At 38.4% G+C, this 18,312-nt stretch overlaps 1 protein-coding gene and 1 long non-coding RNA gene across 12 annotated transcripts in view; one reads left to right on the top strand and one right to left on the bottom strand.

Annotated features, from left to right (window-relative positions):
* DST (dystonin) overlaps nt 1-18,312 on the bottom strand; it is a 309,801-nt gene that overhangs the window by 281,216 nt on the left and 10,273 nt on the right. For all 11 annotated transcript variants that reach the window (XM_049819450.1, XM_049819456.1, XM_049819454.1 and 8 more), the window contains exon 3: nt 12,431-12,619. In XM_049819450.1, the coding sequence (XP_049675407.1) occupies nt 12,431-12,619 (189 nt within the window). The remainder of the gene's footprint in view (nt 1-12,430; nt 12,620-18,312) is intronic.
* Nucleotides 13,471-17,207, top strand: LOC126046770 (uncharacterized). The gene is made up of 3 exons (XR_007508414.1): nt 13,471-13,714; nt 14,938-15,036; nt 17,035-17,207. It is a non-coding gene; the product is annotated as an uncharacterized LOC126046770 (long non-coding RNA).

The raw sequence follows: 18,312 nt of genomic DNA, 5'->3' as shown, positions 1-18,312 counted from the left end.
ACATCTGAAACTGACACGATGCAAAACTGAGTTTTTGGTAGGAACTAAGCAGTCAGAAAAACCTGGTCACCCAGGATGATGCAGCATCTCATTCTTCAGGGATGTAAGACACCCCCAAGCCTTCTCCTGAAAGTGGTATTCGGTCATCTTTTCCTAACAGCAGAGAGCACTAGTTTCTTTTGAACCATAAAAGAAGTGAATCAGCTGTTTGCCTTTTCCTTATTGTTTTAAGAAGCTTGAAACCTAGGCTGAAACCCTCAGCTCCCAGCAGCCAGCCTAAAGACTATTCTGCAACAACCTCCTGGAAGTGGTACAGGTGGGGGAAAAAAAAACCAAACAACAAAAAAAACCCCAACCCCTCAAGATTTCTTGGTGTGGAATGAGAAACAGGGAGCGTAGCGTACTGCATTACCGCATGCAAGGCTCTCTCTGGGGAGAAGGAAGTGCTGGGTTCTGATCCCTGCTCCGATGATTGCTAATACGTTCTGCTTTAGGTAGTAATTGGGTAAAACATTGAAATAGTCCCTGGATGAGACATGTGCAATGGAGGCAACAGAAACCACAATGCACCTCGTGTACCAATTCTGCAGAGATACACCAAATTTCAAGTATTTGTTGGTCTGAAGTGATACCATCTTCTAGTAGCTAAAAAAAAGAAAATAGTGAGTACTATGCTACAAGTAGAGTTTCTGTTTCATTTACTTCATTTATTGGTGATCTTTTTCAAGAGCAGAAAGTTGAGAGATGCTCCACATGTGTAACTCCCTGTTAACTGTGGAAGGAGCTGGGGAATCAGAGACTGTCAAGATAATCTCCACAGATCTCAGCAACTTCCACCAAGGAAGATAGCTATCACAACAGAAAAATAAGGCATTTAAAGGTATGTTGCTGTGCAAGGAAATCCTGATTATTGGTTTTTTCTTTTTCAAATGAATAAATTGAAAAGCAAGGCATACTTCATTCAGTGTAACCTAGACCTGTATGTACATGGGGCCAAATAACATTCAGATTAAACCAGCCGTGTTGTGCCAAAACCAGCAGTTCTCTTGAAAAGCTGCTTAGTAAAACTATGCTAACAAAAATGTGGATTCCTTTTGAATATCACTGGAAAATTAGTAATATCATCAACGTGACAGCCCTGATATGTTACATATTTAATCCATTCTTTTATTCCTCACCTATTTCCTCTACATTTTTCAACATGAATTGCAGGATTTAATCTTGAAATAGTTTACCTACATTATAGAAGCCAACAGAAAGGTACTGAAGATTTTGCAGATGGAAAGATAATATTTTGAGCTCTGAGTATCTGGGAAGCTACAGCATGGGGAATAGACATTTTAGTTGAGTTTTATGCTAAAACTATCAGCAAGATAAGTGCTAGTTCCATTATAATTATCATGTTTCAAAATTAATCCTTCATAGACATTAATACCTAAAATATCAGGATTTCATGGTCTCAAAATTATGAATTATTTCTGTAAAATAAATGCATATTCTGAATGATGTCTGCTGTATATCACTGTTGCAAAAAGTCTTCCCATTACCTAAAAATAAATTTTGTATTAATTTTTAATTGCAGCTATCTCACATCTATTCAGATCCCCCCCCCAGTCTGCCAGACACAAAAGAGAATAACTTAACAGAAAAACTAAGGTTTGAGGATGGCACACAGTTTTATTTGCTTACTACACCTATAAGGCCAACCATGTAACAAAGGAAGAGTCTGGAATAAGAAATCGTCTATCTTCAAATACCTTCCTCAGCCTTCTAAACTTCTCATTGTAGGTTGTATTATATTATATGTATGTTTTGATAGCATACCTTTTATGGCAGGAGTAATTTTGTTTATCACAGTATGAAAACACTCTGGCCAGCAAACAACATATTAAAGTTCTAAGTAGCTTTTGAATCTCTCATGGGCACAGATTGTTTTCAAGGAAAAAATAAAAGGAGGACTTGGAAGAATTTTTTAAAATGGCATAATGAAAATCTAAAAAAGTAGTATTGATATTCTGCTTTTAGTAACAACTGTTAACATTCCTGACTGATAAGTTTCCCTCCTTATAGAATTAAGTATTCATTTGTTCTTTTCAAACTGTTTCAATCCCATGTTTTAAAACAAAGTTTCAAGATTTGATCCAGCAATCAATCAACATTTAACTATTCGAAAATACAGGTTCTTATAATTACACAACACTAGTAATACTGTTAATAATTAAGTTATCAGATTGTTTTCTCTTACAAAATCCACTTTAAGTTGCCTTATCTTATGTTTGGTTGAAAATATTCCCAGCCCAAAGTTTCATTTTCTTGAAAATTTTTAGTCAAAGCCTGACTGAGAAGCCCGAGAGCAAGATGATGAAAATACCCAGCAGTTATTTGTCAACACTAAAAAAACATCCCAGTGATCTTTTTTTGAGAAGACTCTAGGCTTTGGGATGGATTACTTCAAGTATCCTCTAAACTAGACATAGGCCTTTTGCCATCTTCATTTAAAATCTGCCTACATTTATCAGAGTGATAAGTCTTCGAGATACAAATATCATCTGCTATCCCTGGTGTCAGGGAGTATAAAGTAAAGCTTTTAAAGTTTGGGTTTGATCTCCCTGCTCTGATGGGGAAGCTGCTCCAGAACTTACTGCTCTCTTGATTCCAAGTAATCTTCCTCTAGCTGCTGCCTGAAACTTATTCCTGGTCTTTTGGGTTTTTTGCAACAACAGCGTTCGTTTCCTTAAATACCGGTTTTGCTTCCCTGATGTGTTCATAGCCTGCATTGTACCTCTCAGCCTTTTTTTGGTTTTGCTGAGCAAGTCAATTTCTTTTAATCTCTCCTCATCTGCTAGTAGTCCTTCTTTGCAAAGTTAAATAGTTTGATTTAACTATTCCTAGGGCACAGGTGACTACCAATGTGATTTTGCCAGATTATTTTTTTATTATTATTATTATTAACATGGCCGTGTTTTGAATATTTCAATGAAAATCTCTTCAGATTGGCACCCACTAAACAAAGCCTCTCAAGGCTCTTACAGCTGCAGGAGCGATACCCCATCATCACAGAGCGACCAAGCAAATTCCACCCTCGCAGCTCTTACCTCCCCTCTCAGGACACCCACCATCCCCGCTGCGGATCTGAGCAGGATCCTTCCAGCTTGGAGATGTGGAGGCAAAACTAGTCTTTCGATCTAATAGTTACCTGTTGTGGTTGCAGGCTGATGGCAGCGTGGGCAAGAGGCACGGAGAGCAGGGGAGGGCATGCGCCAGACCTGACAGGCAGGAGACCGTTTCTTTTACGCTCTCTGTGACTCACTCCGCCGTGCTTAGAGGAAGAAGCCATACGATCTGAATGTAGAAAGGACAAACACCGGAACTGGCGCACTGGAGGAAAGGGCTGGAGAAATAACTCTGGGACTGACAGCCTGAGGGACAAACACAGAGACTGGCAGAGTCTGGGAGCTGCAGCTGTGAAGCGTTCAAGGGAGCAGCAGGCTCTGTGGATGAAGACCAGAGGAGATATGGACCTGCAAGGTAACAAGTGGGACTAGGAACCTTCGATGCTGGGAGAGCTAAGGATCCGATGTGCTAGCATCAAACGGGTATTGCCTCGCTAAAAGGCTCTGGAGAAGGTACTCCGATGAACAAGGAGGGTAGGAACTGTGTGTGCGGAGAACGTCTCCGAGAAGAGAGACAAGAGCCAAGGAAGGTATGCATGGAGCACGCAACCAGAGGCCACAGGGAGACACAGAAATCAAAGAGACTGGTTGAACAAGTGTCTCGGAGCAACGAGATGACTGACCGGGTGAGCCTGGGAAGGGCCGTGACGTGAAGGAGGGACACAAGGACCGACAAACCGAGAGGAGGAGGAGGACTGAGGTCAGCAGAGGGGTGAGGACTGGGCAGTGAGGAAGGAGCCAGCGTTGGTCAGGAACAGGCTGGAGGAGACAGGGCAGGAAGAGCCACGCTTGGGAAGAGTGAGCACAAGAAAGCGTGTCCCCCTAAGGAGCCTGGCAGGAAATGGAAATTTCACCCCAACTCCGGCCATTAGCAAATATCTGAGAGCTCCTCTAGAAAAAAAAAAAAAACATCTTCCCCTGTGTAACTGATTCATATGGAGGAATACAAATATTGTCAGTCTCTCCCTGAAATCCAATAGCAGAATTTTCTGTGTTGTAGTTCAAGTGTCAAAACCTGCTGATGAGCTGCACAATGGAGCTTTGTTTTTAAGTTTACTTTTTTAACAACAGTAGGAAATTAAACACGAAGCTCTTGTTACAATATTTTTCTTCAGGTTGCAAAGTCAAGCACTAAAATGTTATGAAATCCCAGATTCAAGGTTCACCATGCAACCTCAGTTCAGCCTGTTTATTTGTACATCGTGATGAAGTCATAATGTTGTGATTGTATACTATTACATCCCCAGTGTCTTGCTCTTATTTAGTGCAAATGATGGGTGATACTCACTCCATAAACAGTTGTTCAGTATTTTGTTTTGTCATCCTCTGTTCAACGGGCAGCCCCAGAACTTAACTTACTTCATGCTATTCAAAAGCTGGTGTGAAGAAGAAATTATTATTTCATAGACTGTTTCGTGGTCCTCATCACTACAGTAGTATCTGACTGCTTCACAAATACTAATGATCTTTGCCATTACACAGGATGCAAACTGAAACCAGAAGGTCAATTTTGATACCTAGGTCAAATTGAGACGCCAGGGATCTCTGATTTTTAAGAGTTATTAGAATTACTTATCGGTATACTCAGACCACAGCGCACACAGAGTTCAGTGGTGAATGACAGCTTGAGTACTTTTATAAACCCAACTACACGCTTTGAGTCAGGCACTTAGAAAATGGAAGATAAAAAGTGTTTTAAAAGCCACTTGCTCAGCACGTTCACAGTACCTTGTGCCCACCCTTCAATCTCCAAAGCAGCACTCGCTGCTTTTTAAAGAGATCCTCTCTCTTCCTGCAATCTCCTGTTTTATTCATTTACACACTTTACAACTTCTGCAGCAGAACTCCTACGCATAAGAGTCATCCTAAGAGCACTTCCATCCTACAATGAATACAGAGTACATCCTGTGAAAAAAACAGTATGCCATCATATAGTTAAAGTCTATATGACAACGCAGATGCATAATTGACTGAATTAAAGCTGCATATGTAACCTTAATTCCGGCGCTTCCTAACGTTTGAAGACTTGCCTTTGCCAAACTATTCTTTTAACATAATACCCATGCGTAGTGTTATATATAAACACAAATGGATAAGGGAGTCCCTTGCTATATAAAGATGTGCTGTTTGTGCACCAAAGTAGGATGTTACATAATACAGCTCTGAAGAGTGACTCCTGTGGCAGTGAAGGAAAAGGAAGCATCTGCATTTAGACTATAATTACTGTGCATCTGTGAGACAATTACTGGTCATTTTAAGTTGTGCACACAACACCATCATAACAAAATCAGAGCCAATTAATATTTTTTTTTAACCTGCCTTCAGCTACTGTACAGAATTTACTGTTTATGATCACTTGCATAAAATTTTTTTCTCATACAGTAAAGACTGCTAGCATGTTTTAGCAGCTTAGGTTTATATTACTACCTCTCAAGGAAGGACACTGGGATTTAAAAAAAATAATCTCAACAGTTAAAAATTTAATTTCTGAGTGAGGTTACACTGCATACATGTAGTATAATTTTATCAGTGAACAACAAAATCCCAGTTAATACAAGTCATGGCAAAATAACAGTGGAAAAAAACCTATTAGACGTTTTTTTTCAAGCCAGAGTTTTACAGCTCTACTTCTTTCACACAACAGTTGAAGAATATTTTATCTCATTCACTTCTAATTTAGCAGTAAGTTAGCTCCAGCTCCAAGGACCAAGGGTACGCTTTGACCCTCTTTCAACTTTAGATCAAACAAAGTCAGACTGTTTTAAACTCTCATCCCATTTTCAGCAAATAACCATTTGCCCTGGGAATGAAAATTGATACAGACAAAATAAAAATTGTATGGAATCAGCTTACCTATCAAGACAAAACCTGTTGCAGTAGAGGGCTTTGCCCTCAGGTGTAGGATGATTTGAAACTGTGTATAGAAAAATAACATACAGTTGATGCTATTTTCAACCACACAAGTGTAAATCTGAGTAAATACACTCAAAACAAGCATGATGTGCCACTACAGGGGACAATTAATTCAAATGACCTTAACTCTCCAAATAAGAACTAGCAGTAAAGTCAGTTAAGGTGCTGCCCTGAATGTGGATTTGTACTGTTAATGCTATGCTTATTTCTATGTACTTTTACATACACGTGTCATCAATTCTCTGGAGAAAAGGAGGCTGAGGGGAGACCTTATCACTCTCTACAACTACCTGAAGTGTAGGGTGGGTGCTGGTCTCTTCTGTCAGGTGGCTGGTGATAGGACGAGAGGAAATGGCCTCAAGTTGCAGCAGGGGAGATTTAGGTTGGATATTAGGAAAAAATTCTTTACTGAGAGGGTTGTCAGACATTGGAATAGGCTGTCCAGGGAAGTGGTCGAGTCACCATCCCTGCAGGTATTCAAAAAGCGCATAGACAAGGTACTCCAGAACATGGTTTAGTGGGCATGGATGATGGTTGGACTCAATGATCTTGAAGGTCTTTTCCAACCTAAATGATTCTATGATTCCATGAATAATTATTAGCACTATTGCAATTAACTGTTTCTTTTGCACTACGCTTAATAGCTGTAATAACTCATCCATAGAAAAAAAGAAAGACAACAAGAATTTTAAATGTCAGGTCTAATTCTTAACATGTTACCATTGTGTTTTAACAAAAAGCAGTTTTAAAGACATCGCCTCCCTGGCCTAGTGAAAATCATGGCACTACACCTTTAAGAAATCCCTTCAAAAATCTAAACTGGCTAGGAGCTGGGCAAAAGGAGTGGAAGAAATGGGCAATTGCTGCAATGCAATAGATGGGCTGCAGGGTGGAGAAGGAAAAGCAGCCAAGAGGAAGTTGGGAGCAGGGAGCAAGGGAGGAGGCCACAGAAGATAGCAGAACAGTGGGAAAATGAAGTCTTAGTGCAAAACCGTTTATGAAGAATTTATCAGTGCGGAATTAGTTGCTAAAAGAAAATCAATAAAATACAACAGTCCAAGAAAGAGAAGTAAACAGTCTCTTGGTAGGCGTGTGTATGTTTGGAAAGAGAAGAGGTACCTTTGAAGCCAACCTAATGGCCACTGAAGGCTTTCTCTTTATTTCAAAGATGGCTGGATTTAGCATTTATAGTTGTATTTGCAAAGATCCTACACATGTAAAATATGTTCCTTGAGGTATTTTTAAAAATGTTTAATATGCCTAGATGCTTAAATCTTGTTAAAAACCTAATAAACTCTCAGGTGCTTCTCAAAATCCCCATCAATATCCTTTAGGTCTTAAAGAAAAAAATCCAGTCCTTGTTTCCCTTTTTCATTCACGTTCCCTGCATTTCTTCATTGTGGCTGTGCTCAAATTATCCTGAGAGAGGATGCGTGCACGCACGTGTCTGTGTACATACATGTGCATGCAGAGTCTGGTAGCTCACAGCTTTGTCATACATTTTGATAACATTAATATGATGTTAATAAAAATGCTGAAGGCGAAAGATGTCTTCAAAAGAACCTATGAATGCAGTCTATAGATTAAATAGCTAATACTTGGAATTAACCAAGTCTTGTGCAGCGTAATGAGTAATTCTTGTATGTCACCTGTATTAGGTGATTCAAATATCACATAAAGTACATCATAGTATTGGAAAACTAGTAAATAACACCAGAGTAAGAAGAAGTGGAAATTAATAAAATGAAATGGCAATTATTTAATGGGACATTAAAAACTCGTAAAAAGCCCTGTAGAACAACTTCATCCATGTGAAAAATTTAATCTCAAGTAAGCTAAGTCTCAACTAATACTCAGACTTCTTCTATAAATGGTTTAGTATCAGATGTCTAAAAACCCTCCCAAATGTTTTTCTTACAGAATTGTAATACTGGTTCTCTTGTAAATTTTAAGGCTTAAACACATAACAGCAAAAAACAGAATAGCTGAATAAGACCATGGATGGGACAACTTATGCTTTTACATGCATTAGAAACTGATTAACTTCGCTTTCAAGCTTGCGTCATCCGAGTCTGTACAGTGCAAGCTTCACTTCAGTCATGAGAGTAGTCTCAGTGGAGCCAAATGAAGCTGCACACATCAGTAGATTTTTTACATCAGTAGATTTTTTTATATGTGACTCCCCCCAGATATCTGACCTCCCTCTCTGTTACCATGTAGTAACTTGTAGCAACGCTGCACCCACCCCTAAGAAGCTGAATTGCTTCAGCAAAGAGCAGTCTTTAAATAATTAGAAACAGGTTCATTAGGAGGCATTGAGGGATACCTACGAGCAGCAGTGCTTCTGAGATGATTATTTCTCATCAGTTTATTCTTTGTAGGTGACTCCAGAAATACTTTTTTTTTAACACTATTCAGTAGATAATCACCTCAATATATGCTGTTGTTACAGTGCCGGGGCAAAATAGACCATTAAGTTTGTATGTGTGAAGTACAAGGCTTTTGAGTAGAAACAGGGATTTCACATCTGAAAGTGAAGGAACTGGGTTTATTTATGCTCCAGTCTCTGTAGTCTCATCTGCCACATGTCTTGCAGTGATCCTGTTATGACAAACACAATCCTTGGTAGCTGCATGAGTAAGGCAATTTAGGAGCCCTTCAAACTGGTTAACAATGGAGATGTCAAAAGATGCTGCATCTCTTTTCAAATATGTATTTAGACATACAGGTGAAATTAGAATTTGGCAGAACTGTATGTCTAACTGACCCCATAGCTCACGAGCCAGATACGTTTACACAAACTCAAAGCCATCTTTTGGTTCCAGGCCAGCACAGGAAAAAAACTGTCAATAACTTGCAGACTTTTATACTTTTGCTTCAGAGCAGACCACTATTTAAAATATAGAAATATTAAAAATATTTGCAAAATGCTTGTAATAAAACCCCCAGTTTAAAATTTGCCCTGGAGAAGTACTGCTAGACAGCAGCAAGCTCACAACAGGAGACTTTTGCGCATTGTTCCACACCTTCAGAAAATTTAACTACCCATACAGAATCAGCTACCCGATTCTTCAAAGGAGTGATACGTACCACTCCTTTGACTTGCGTGAAGTCATGCTAATTTAAAGAACACAGTTCTGTTTCTTCTCAAGAGTTCTCCATTGTGTTCAAAAATTCAAAGCACGCTTCAGTAATAGGTATCTGTACTCTCCTCGGTGTGAAGTTAATGTAAAACTGTCACCTATAGTGAATGTCAGCACAAATAATACAGCCACCAATGAGAGGATGACCTACAGGGCACAAGATATAACAATGTGCCTTAAAAGAGGTGAGGTGCACACCATTATGTTGACGTTGCACTGCAGTAAGATGAATAAAATAAAGTGAAAATGGCTATGAATTCTGTCTGGTAAGGATCAGTATTAGGACAAAATGTATTTAATATCTTCATTAATGGCCTGGAAGGTGTAAAAAAAAAAAATTAAATTTTCAGAGGAAACTGATGTTCTACTGCTGTAAACATCTCCTCATGTAGATTTTCAAGGCGAGCAATTATTGTCTTCAGTGGGATTACTCCCATATACACAATTACACCTAATTTACTTCTGACAAGATCAGGGACAATACTTGAAAGACCTCAGATTACTACACAGGAAGTGAGAAATAATCCAAGCAAATTCAGATAATTATAGCTGTGGCTAGGAAACTGCAAAACAAGATCTAGACACAACAAAACCATCCAAATATAAAATAGTCTAAATTAGCAGGAATAAGAAAGCCTAGCATCTAAATGTCCAACAAAACTTTTAATGAAATATTTGAAAGGTCTTTAAGCATATATGTTAATATGGCAACAAAACAGGCTAACATATTTTTGGACTGACTAGTCAAAAATTTCCTGGAGCAAAGAAAAATCTTTCCATAAGGCTGTTTCATAGTTACTTTGGAAATACCATTCTCCCTTGTCAGAAAATAGGGACAAAAAAGCATGAGTAGGAAAAAAGCAACAAAAATGATCAGAAGGAGAACTGTTTTATGAGGAGAAATTAATGTCTTCTTGTTAGCAGACATCATACATATTTTTTTTCAAGAAATGACTAAGCAGGATATGGCCATAGCTGCCTACAACTATTTCCACAGTGTAAACATCAAGACAACGGATGATTTATTTAAAGTGGTTCAAGTGGGCAGAGCTAGGAATAACAGGAAAAAATAATGGAAATAAATTATGCAGACTAACAAGAGCATTTCTGGCACTGAATCATGTAAAACTGTACAAAGGTAAAGGCCAAAAGTCTCTCATCTTCAAGATGTTGAGACTAAGTGGAATACAGCTGCAACAAACTGTGGGATGGATGACATTGTGAGTGTGTGGAACTTCACAACGCTGCAGTGATTTGTCACAGCATGAACCTTATTCACTCTGTCACCATAGTGTTAATAATACATTCAGAATAGCTTACAACGTCCATGAGAAATGAAATTGGTGACTTATGTTTTCTGGATCGTAGTCTAATAAAGATAATGATTTATTCTTTTTTTGTAGAAATGTGAGTTCATCGAGGCTGTAGAACGAAAGGCTATCAAAAGAACTATATAATGTTGCATAAAAGATATACTGCAAAAGCAATTTCAAGATAGTGACATAATGGTGACAGCACTGAGACAAGTTTTCTCTAAATCTGGGATTTATTATTGTTTCAGTGGTAGGTCTTGTCAGACACAGCACAGACCCATGAAATGACAGGAAAGTGAAGTTATATAGTAATAATGCACATTTTCTATTCTTATACTTCTTTTTTCTTTGCTGGTCCTGAAGTCCCTGACATGTTAGTGACTGGGGAAAAGCAGGGCTTTCTTTGCTTCACTAATCCATTCTTCAAAGCCTGTTTTGCCGCTTACACCATTTCCACAGTTTTGTCTCTAATTCAGCACCACTGATGCTCTTTTTCCCATATTGGTAATAGCCTAAGCTATTACAGGCAGGCTTACCCTTGGCATAGACGTGCCATGGAAAAAATTAAGAACAATCAAACAAAAAAGAGAATTGAAAAAACACGAGTGGAATAGAAAATACAGAGGAAATGATGGAAGAGATGAAGGAAGGACAACAAAGCGGGGAAAGGACCAGAAGCAAGCAATGAAGGGAGGAGAGCCTGGTGAGAGGCTGAAGACCTAGTAAGAATAACAGAGTTAGACAAAGTAGTCTAGAGAGCAAGATAGGATGGGAGTAAAAGGGAGACAGTTGAGAAGAAAGGAAGAGCAGATCCTTTAAGAAGAGCAGAAGATGAATCCATCAGATCAAACTAAACCACAGAAACAGCAGCAGAGTAAAATAGTAAGTAGAAGCATGAAGGAATAGAAGAAAATGGGGAGTAGTGAACTGGAAGCAGAGAAACAACATGTATATGCTAAAAGGTAAAAATTCTGGCAATTTTTGGCAGCTCTGGCTTTCTTTTCTTTGCGCAAGTTTCTTGCTCTCCCAGGCAATGTACTTCCACTAGGGAATGCTCTTTCTCAAAGCAGCTTCAGAGCTCACTGATAATTCTTGGTGCTCAATTAACACAAATCTAGGAAGGTTCAGTTTGGTTGGAGCAACCTCAAGATAATCTTTTTTAAGGTATATATCTTTTTAAGGCTTAATAGAAGTAGTTCAAGCCCCTTAACACTGGCACAGATAGGTTAGTCAGCAAATGCATCAAAGCAATGAGCTCTCATTAAAAAGAGAAATGCATCATGTCTGCAGGAAGAATCTTCATGTGCATTTACATTATGAACTCTGTAAGTGTTTCAAGGAATTGTCATATTTCCTCACTAAAAGTAGGCTATCAATATTAAAAGAACTGTATGTAGATCAAGCTGAGGAGCAAAGAATGATAAAACTTGATATAAGTTTTGCTGAGCACAAAGATTGTAAATACTGTGTAAAGCGGAAGAGACCTCAAAATCATATCTAGTAATGAGATTTAATATAAATTTGGTTCAGTACATAGAATCTCTGATAAATCTGAGTGAGGAATTCCAATAACATACACATGTGCTATAAAAACCTGTTAAGTAATATCACTATAAAGCTATCAAATGAAATATCTTATTTGAATATTAACTATAGACTGAATATTAAATCAAAATTCAAAAACCCCTCCTTAGAACTGGATTTTTTTTAGTTCTGCATCAACATTAAATACAGTCTAACCAACTTTTATCTAGATTCACTGAACATGAGAACTGAAAGGGTTTTTAAACTGAGGAACAGAATATGGATGGCCCAAAAAGTAGAATTCTTTTACATGCCTCTATAATATACTTTGAGTGCTATTTGTCCCTAAATGTAGAATACTTACAGGTTTTCGAGTTGGAGTAACTTGAACAGAATGATAGAATTCTGGTTGAACTCGGCTGCTTTTCTTGATTTTTCTTTTTCTTACAGAAGTTTCCTGCTCACTTAGGTGGTGAGCTTCCACTATAGGTTGTGTTTCCTCAAGGCGAGGTGCTACACGTCTTCTAGCATGACGAGGACTTGATCTAAAGCCCTATAACAGAAAAAGCAATCATCGCGTTTGATGTCTCCCAGAATGGAGCCATATAACAACAGAAAAATCATACAGGATCTTAATAACTACTTGAGGTACAAGCATGCTCATCTTAAGTTAATACAATGTCCATATATACTGCATGTAACAATAAAGAGATGTTGCCAAGTATTGTTAATATCACATTTGTTTTATATTTCTCAATTATATGTATTATTGACACAGCTAGTCACAGTAACTCCTGTTGCTTTTCTTTATAAGCTTACATTTTTAGTTATTTATACCTAAATAGTTCTAATTTAAAATTTATAATTAAAATTTTCCAGGTTAATTCTTGGCCTTGTGAGAAATTTTTTGAGAGACCTTGAGCTGAAAAGGTGCATTTTTTCGTGAGAATGAAAGTGAAATAAAATTGGTAATGGGCAACACTTAATTATGACTAATGGTTCTTGTTAAGAGGTCTGATGCTGCTAGATGGGGGGGGGGGGCGGGGGGGGGGGAGGAGACCTTACCATTTGGAATAAAATAATTAAGACGGAGTGCTGTCTTGCTATCATCTGAGAAATATATGTTTATTTGGCCAAATATAAACTCAGGAAAAGCTGCCTTTCACAAATGCTTTTTGGAGGCTTGCTGTAAAAACCTCTGAGCATCATCTAGAATGTCTCACAGCCTTACAGAATTTCATTCCTTTAATGGCAACACATAAAATGCTAGCCCTGTATTGCTACCTGCAGAGCATTTACAGTGAGCATTCCCTCATTTCACTCTGTCTCCTCATAAGCATGCACTGGCCTGTCATGCATCATTTGTACTTAATACAATATTGGTTGATATTAAACTTGGCCAGGTTGTAAATAAGAGTCTCCTCCACTTAGTCACATCAGCTTTCAGAATAAGTCAGCCAAATCTATGTCCTTAGTGACAGTCTGCAGTTTAAGGACTATATTCCCTTTCAAAACCAAGAATAGATGCAACAATTCCTAATTTTCTACCTTTTTTTTCTTCTAGTGAAATATCTCCGCTGTAGTCCTTGTGTGACAAACCCAGCACTCGGAAATGGCTGGTCCATATAAAGAATCACACTTCTGCAAGGTGAGATTTTAGCTAACACTGCAGAAATCTATGCTGTGAATCTAAATATCCTGAGTTCCTCCCAGCTGAAAGCTAGTGGGAGCAATACATTTCCATATAAACTTGCTGTTCTAGGAGGTTTCCTTCCCTTAGCTTTTGGGTTTGTTTTTTTGTGTTTTGTTTTGCTTTTTTGTTGTTGTTGTTGTTTTGGTTTGTGTTAATTAGGAAATCAGCATAGAAAAGTTATGCTAAAATGTTGTTATGTTGGTAAATTGAAGCAATCAAAAGTCATAGGTATGGCTCTGGGCAAATTGGACTTACTCCTCTAATGTTCATGATACAGCAGGGGAAGAGAGCTGCAGTCTGTTCTGGGCACTCAGAGCGACAGACAGCTATTTTCATTATTAGAATATGTGCTCCATTAAGTAAATATACCCCTAAAGAGCCAAAACATGCAAACATATATTTACATACACATGCTATGAATTGCTACAAATATACACTGCATGCAACAGATGATATGAAAAGGTTGAAGTGCTAAGGTGAAGTATCAGGTGAAGTAACTTCCAGGTAGCAACCTTCTACTCCTGGACACTGGACAGGAGGGACAGGGATAGAGCCCAACTCTATTTAGTCCGTCTGGGAGCTTCATGTTATGTGGTTTATCAGGGCTAGGAAATATACATGATGGAAAGATACGGCCAAAATTTCCTGAATCCTATCCTCCTATCCTACTGAAGCAGTAGAGTTAGACTACAGGCAGGGCCAGACTTTGACTCCCCGTATCTTAAATAGAAGCAGGACCCCAGCTGTATCAACCAGTGCAAGCAGCGTAGTGGAAACCACTGCAGCCAGCAGACCCGCGCAGATTTAGGAAGGTTTCTAAACGTTCAAAGATGTAAATCTGTGAGATACTCTGCCACACTATTGCAGCAGGAAAACTTACAGCCCCAGCTCCTTTCTACACTGTGAAATAGCTAACAGATACTTACAACTATCATTCAATGTGATCCTAGGACTATTCAGGATGACGGGGAAAAAATACAACACAGGGAGCCTACTATTTCAGAGCTTACTTCTTGTGGTAATTTTCTTTTACAAAAAACATATTAGGGTGCATCAGGGACTATTCCATAGTAAAAGAAAATATTCCGTAAAAGAGCAAAATACCCAGCAAATCTATTTTGAGTTCTGAAATCAGAAGAGATTTTCTAAATGTTAAAAGCATTATGATTCATTTACAGACGATAGCTCCTGGCCGAAGCCTGGTTATACACCCTGTGCTGCAGCTGCTCCCTCACCATGCTGCCATCCCCATTAACTGGATAAAACTCTTCGAGAAAGTACGTTTATGTAATAGAAGAATTTGGTAGAAGCTAAGCAGCTCTAAAAGTGCTAAGAAATGCATGCCAAATAGGGATTTAAGTATGTGGGTCTGTCTCACTGAGTGACTTCACCTCAAAATACTTCGAGGTTTACTGGTTAAGTATTATGTTTTGATATGTACAAGTCACTTGTAACTTCCAGAAAAGTCTGTTTATAGACAGTGCTTCTCCTTTGTATTTTATATATATTTTTTGCTGTTTATTACTAGGAAGAAAATGGGATCTTTATCTCTTTAAGAGCTCATCTTGCTTCTGTTTGCTGAAGCTTATTCTTCACTTCAAGTCATAATCTGCCTGCAGTATCAAAAATGGTTGCTCTGGGGAGGATTATAATGCAGTAAAGGCAGAGGATCATGATTTCAGGTGGAAAATTAATTCCATATCAACACAGATTATGTTACAAGGGCAGAGTCCTCAGACCAAAACCCAAAATGCTTACTCATTCCTGCAGTGAGACTTTGCCAGAGCAAAAACTTCAATCTGGAAAATTTCAAAATTTGGTCATCAAAAAAGAAGACAGGAGTCAAAAGTGATGTAACCCATCAGAGCTGCTACACCTATGCTCAGTGCAAAACTAGAATGGCCAGTGATTCCTTCTCAACAGTGAAATGAATAGATGCTTCTTGTGTCGTCTGTGTTATTTATCCTTCAGCAGAACCCAAAATTGAAAATTATCATATTAAAACAGCAATCAAAATTAAAAATGTGAAAATTACACAAATATCTGTTTGGCAAAGACAGCACTATTTTAGACGTTAAGTCAGCACTCACAGAAGAGCAAATAAGTATTACAAAATATTCAGGGACACATGGTACACCACACACCCCAGGGGCGTGGGGGGAAGGTGTTCTAAGGTTTGGTTTTACTTCTCAGTATCCTTGTTTTGATTTGACTTATAGTAAATTAAATTGATTTTGTTTCTCCCCAAGTTAAGCCTGCCTTTTGCCCGTGACCGTAAGTGGTGAGTGATCCCTCCCAGTCCTTGTCTCGACCCTCAAGCCTCCCTTTATATTTTCTCCTCATCCCACCAGGGCCAGGGGAGTGAGCAAAGGGCTTCGTGGTGCTTTATTACTGACTGGGCTCAAACCACAACAGACCAATGACCGAGAAAACGCTAGAGATTTTAAAATCACGTGGGCAATACAACGAGGTTGCTTTACCACTGTTAAGCAATTTGTAGTGTCCGGTAACATGTGAACACTGTGTCACTGGACAGTGACAAACCTTTTCTTCTTTGCTCTAGGGGGGAGTTGCTCATCCCTAGACCCTTTGCCTGACTCATTTTTATGCCTGTAAAATTCTAAAACAAGGCAAACCAAACAAGACTTCAAATACTTATTTTTAGAAAATTTGTCTTCTAAAATACTAAAATAACTGCACAAAGATTTACACTGCAAAGCGTTCTTCCTTAAAGACACAACCCAGATGAGCACCAGAACCAGTTTTAGACATCACAGAGGAAGACAAGAGGCAAAGTGAACCTAGGATTATCTTCTCTCCAAAAGCATTCATGTGCATCCTTACAGTTAGAGTCTGTTTGAATACATGAAGACTGATGTTCTTAGTCATACTCTACAGTGAGCAGGAATAGAGGGGTGTCTCGAGGCCGGTGCAGAGCCAAAGCCTAGTTCAACTACTCTCAAGGGAGCTTTTCTGTCTGTGGAAAGAGACTGGGGAGATCAGCCTCTTTTAGCTGAAATTCATCCTTTTAAGTCTACTCTGAAAAGTTGGTTTTTTTAATGAAGTGTGGTAATATTGAAAGGACCTGTTGTGTCTGTCTTTACACCCAAACCAATAATGAATGTTGCAAACCTGGTGGTACGTGCTAGAGTACACAACCAACTGGTTGTGTAAAATGACTTCCATGGTAAGAGGTTCTGTAAAAAAATATCTTCTTGTCCAGCCAAGTTTTAACTTCATGCCTCTGATTCATACCACTGATTTCTCGTGTATAGAAACACAGTGTGGGATTCCTCTGACCAAGGCTCAGCAGACCTCCCCTCCCTGGGTTCCCTTCCAAGATGCTGAAGTCAGCAGGTCAGATGAACCATTCCCTAACCTCACCGATTTCTCTCCGTTGGCCATAAAGGGAGCCCAAGCTGACCACTTCACTCATAGACATCTATACTGTAAGTATCTAAAATTAGATAGGATGGATCAGAGCCAGAATGACTAGGTTTTGGTCTGCCTTCAATACTGTATTCATCATTCCATATATATTTTATCATCAGATTTCCTCATATTTTCCTCCTTCTACATGAAATAATTCCAGTCTCTTCCATCACTTTTTTTTTGGTCAGAGTTTTACATGTCCGTATTCACAGACATCACTCCTGCCGGATCCCCATAATTCAGCACAGTACTCTTATAAATTTGTATTACTAATATATATAATAGTATAGCATGTTTTTCTGTTCTGTTTAAATATTTCCCACCCCATCTTCTTTTCTGATCAGGCTATATATCTGAAAGACATCTTCACGGAATTGTCAAAAGGAATTCAAAAGGCCCTTTCTGGAGACCATAAACTTAAAACTTAATAAGTGGATAAATGACTTTTCTCTGTAATATACCCAGCCTTGCATTTATGAACGTCATGCTTGTGTTCATTTACCCCATTCTTCAGAATTTTCCTCAGTATGGTCTGGTATTTGATAGCCAAGTATGTCATACTCTGCAATCCTTGTTATGTTTTTTCCTATTCTCATTCCTAGCCCATTCATTAATATAAAAACCAGGATTTTGAAACTTCCTAAAAAACTTCTCTAACTTTTGCTTTTTTTATTTACAGATGAGGACATTTTGGATAATGTGTTGAACCTTTTTCTTTCACTGTCTTAGTTTCACTGTATTTCTTTTTAATTCTTTGTCTGATACTTTAGTAGCACCATATGAATACATCAGTGCTATCCCATGTGTGCATTATTGCTTTAGTGACATGAATCTTTGACTCCTCCATTCTTTCAGTCTGCTATTGTATTAATTCACCAGATCCTTTTCCTCTCCATTCCTGTTTCTACTGTCCTGACTGCCTTCATCATACCTTAGCTATTATTTTTATGTTTGATGAGAAACCATATTCATTCTTCATTTTTTCCAGTGTGTAAGTATTTTATGTAGAATATATTTGGTGTTGGAATTCTAATTTTGGAACGCAACCTTTCCAGCCAGTATGTGTTTTCGGAGTCACTAAACATTAACCTCAAGAGAAGTAAGAGCACATTATCTGATGT

The sequence above is a fragment of the Accipiter gentilis genome, chromosome 16, assembly GCF_929443795.1.
Source record: "Accipiter gentilis chromosome 16, bAccGen1.1, whole genome shotgun sequence".
Taxonomy (NCBI): domain Eukaryota; kingdom Metazoa; phylum Chordata; class Aves; order Accipitriformes; family Accipitridae; genus Astur; species Astur gentilis.
This window is presented reverse-complemented; position numbering and strand designations above follow the sequence as displayed.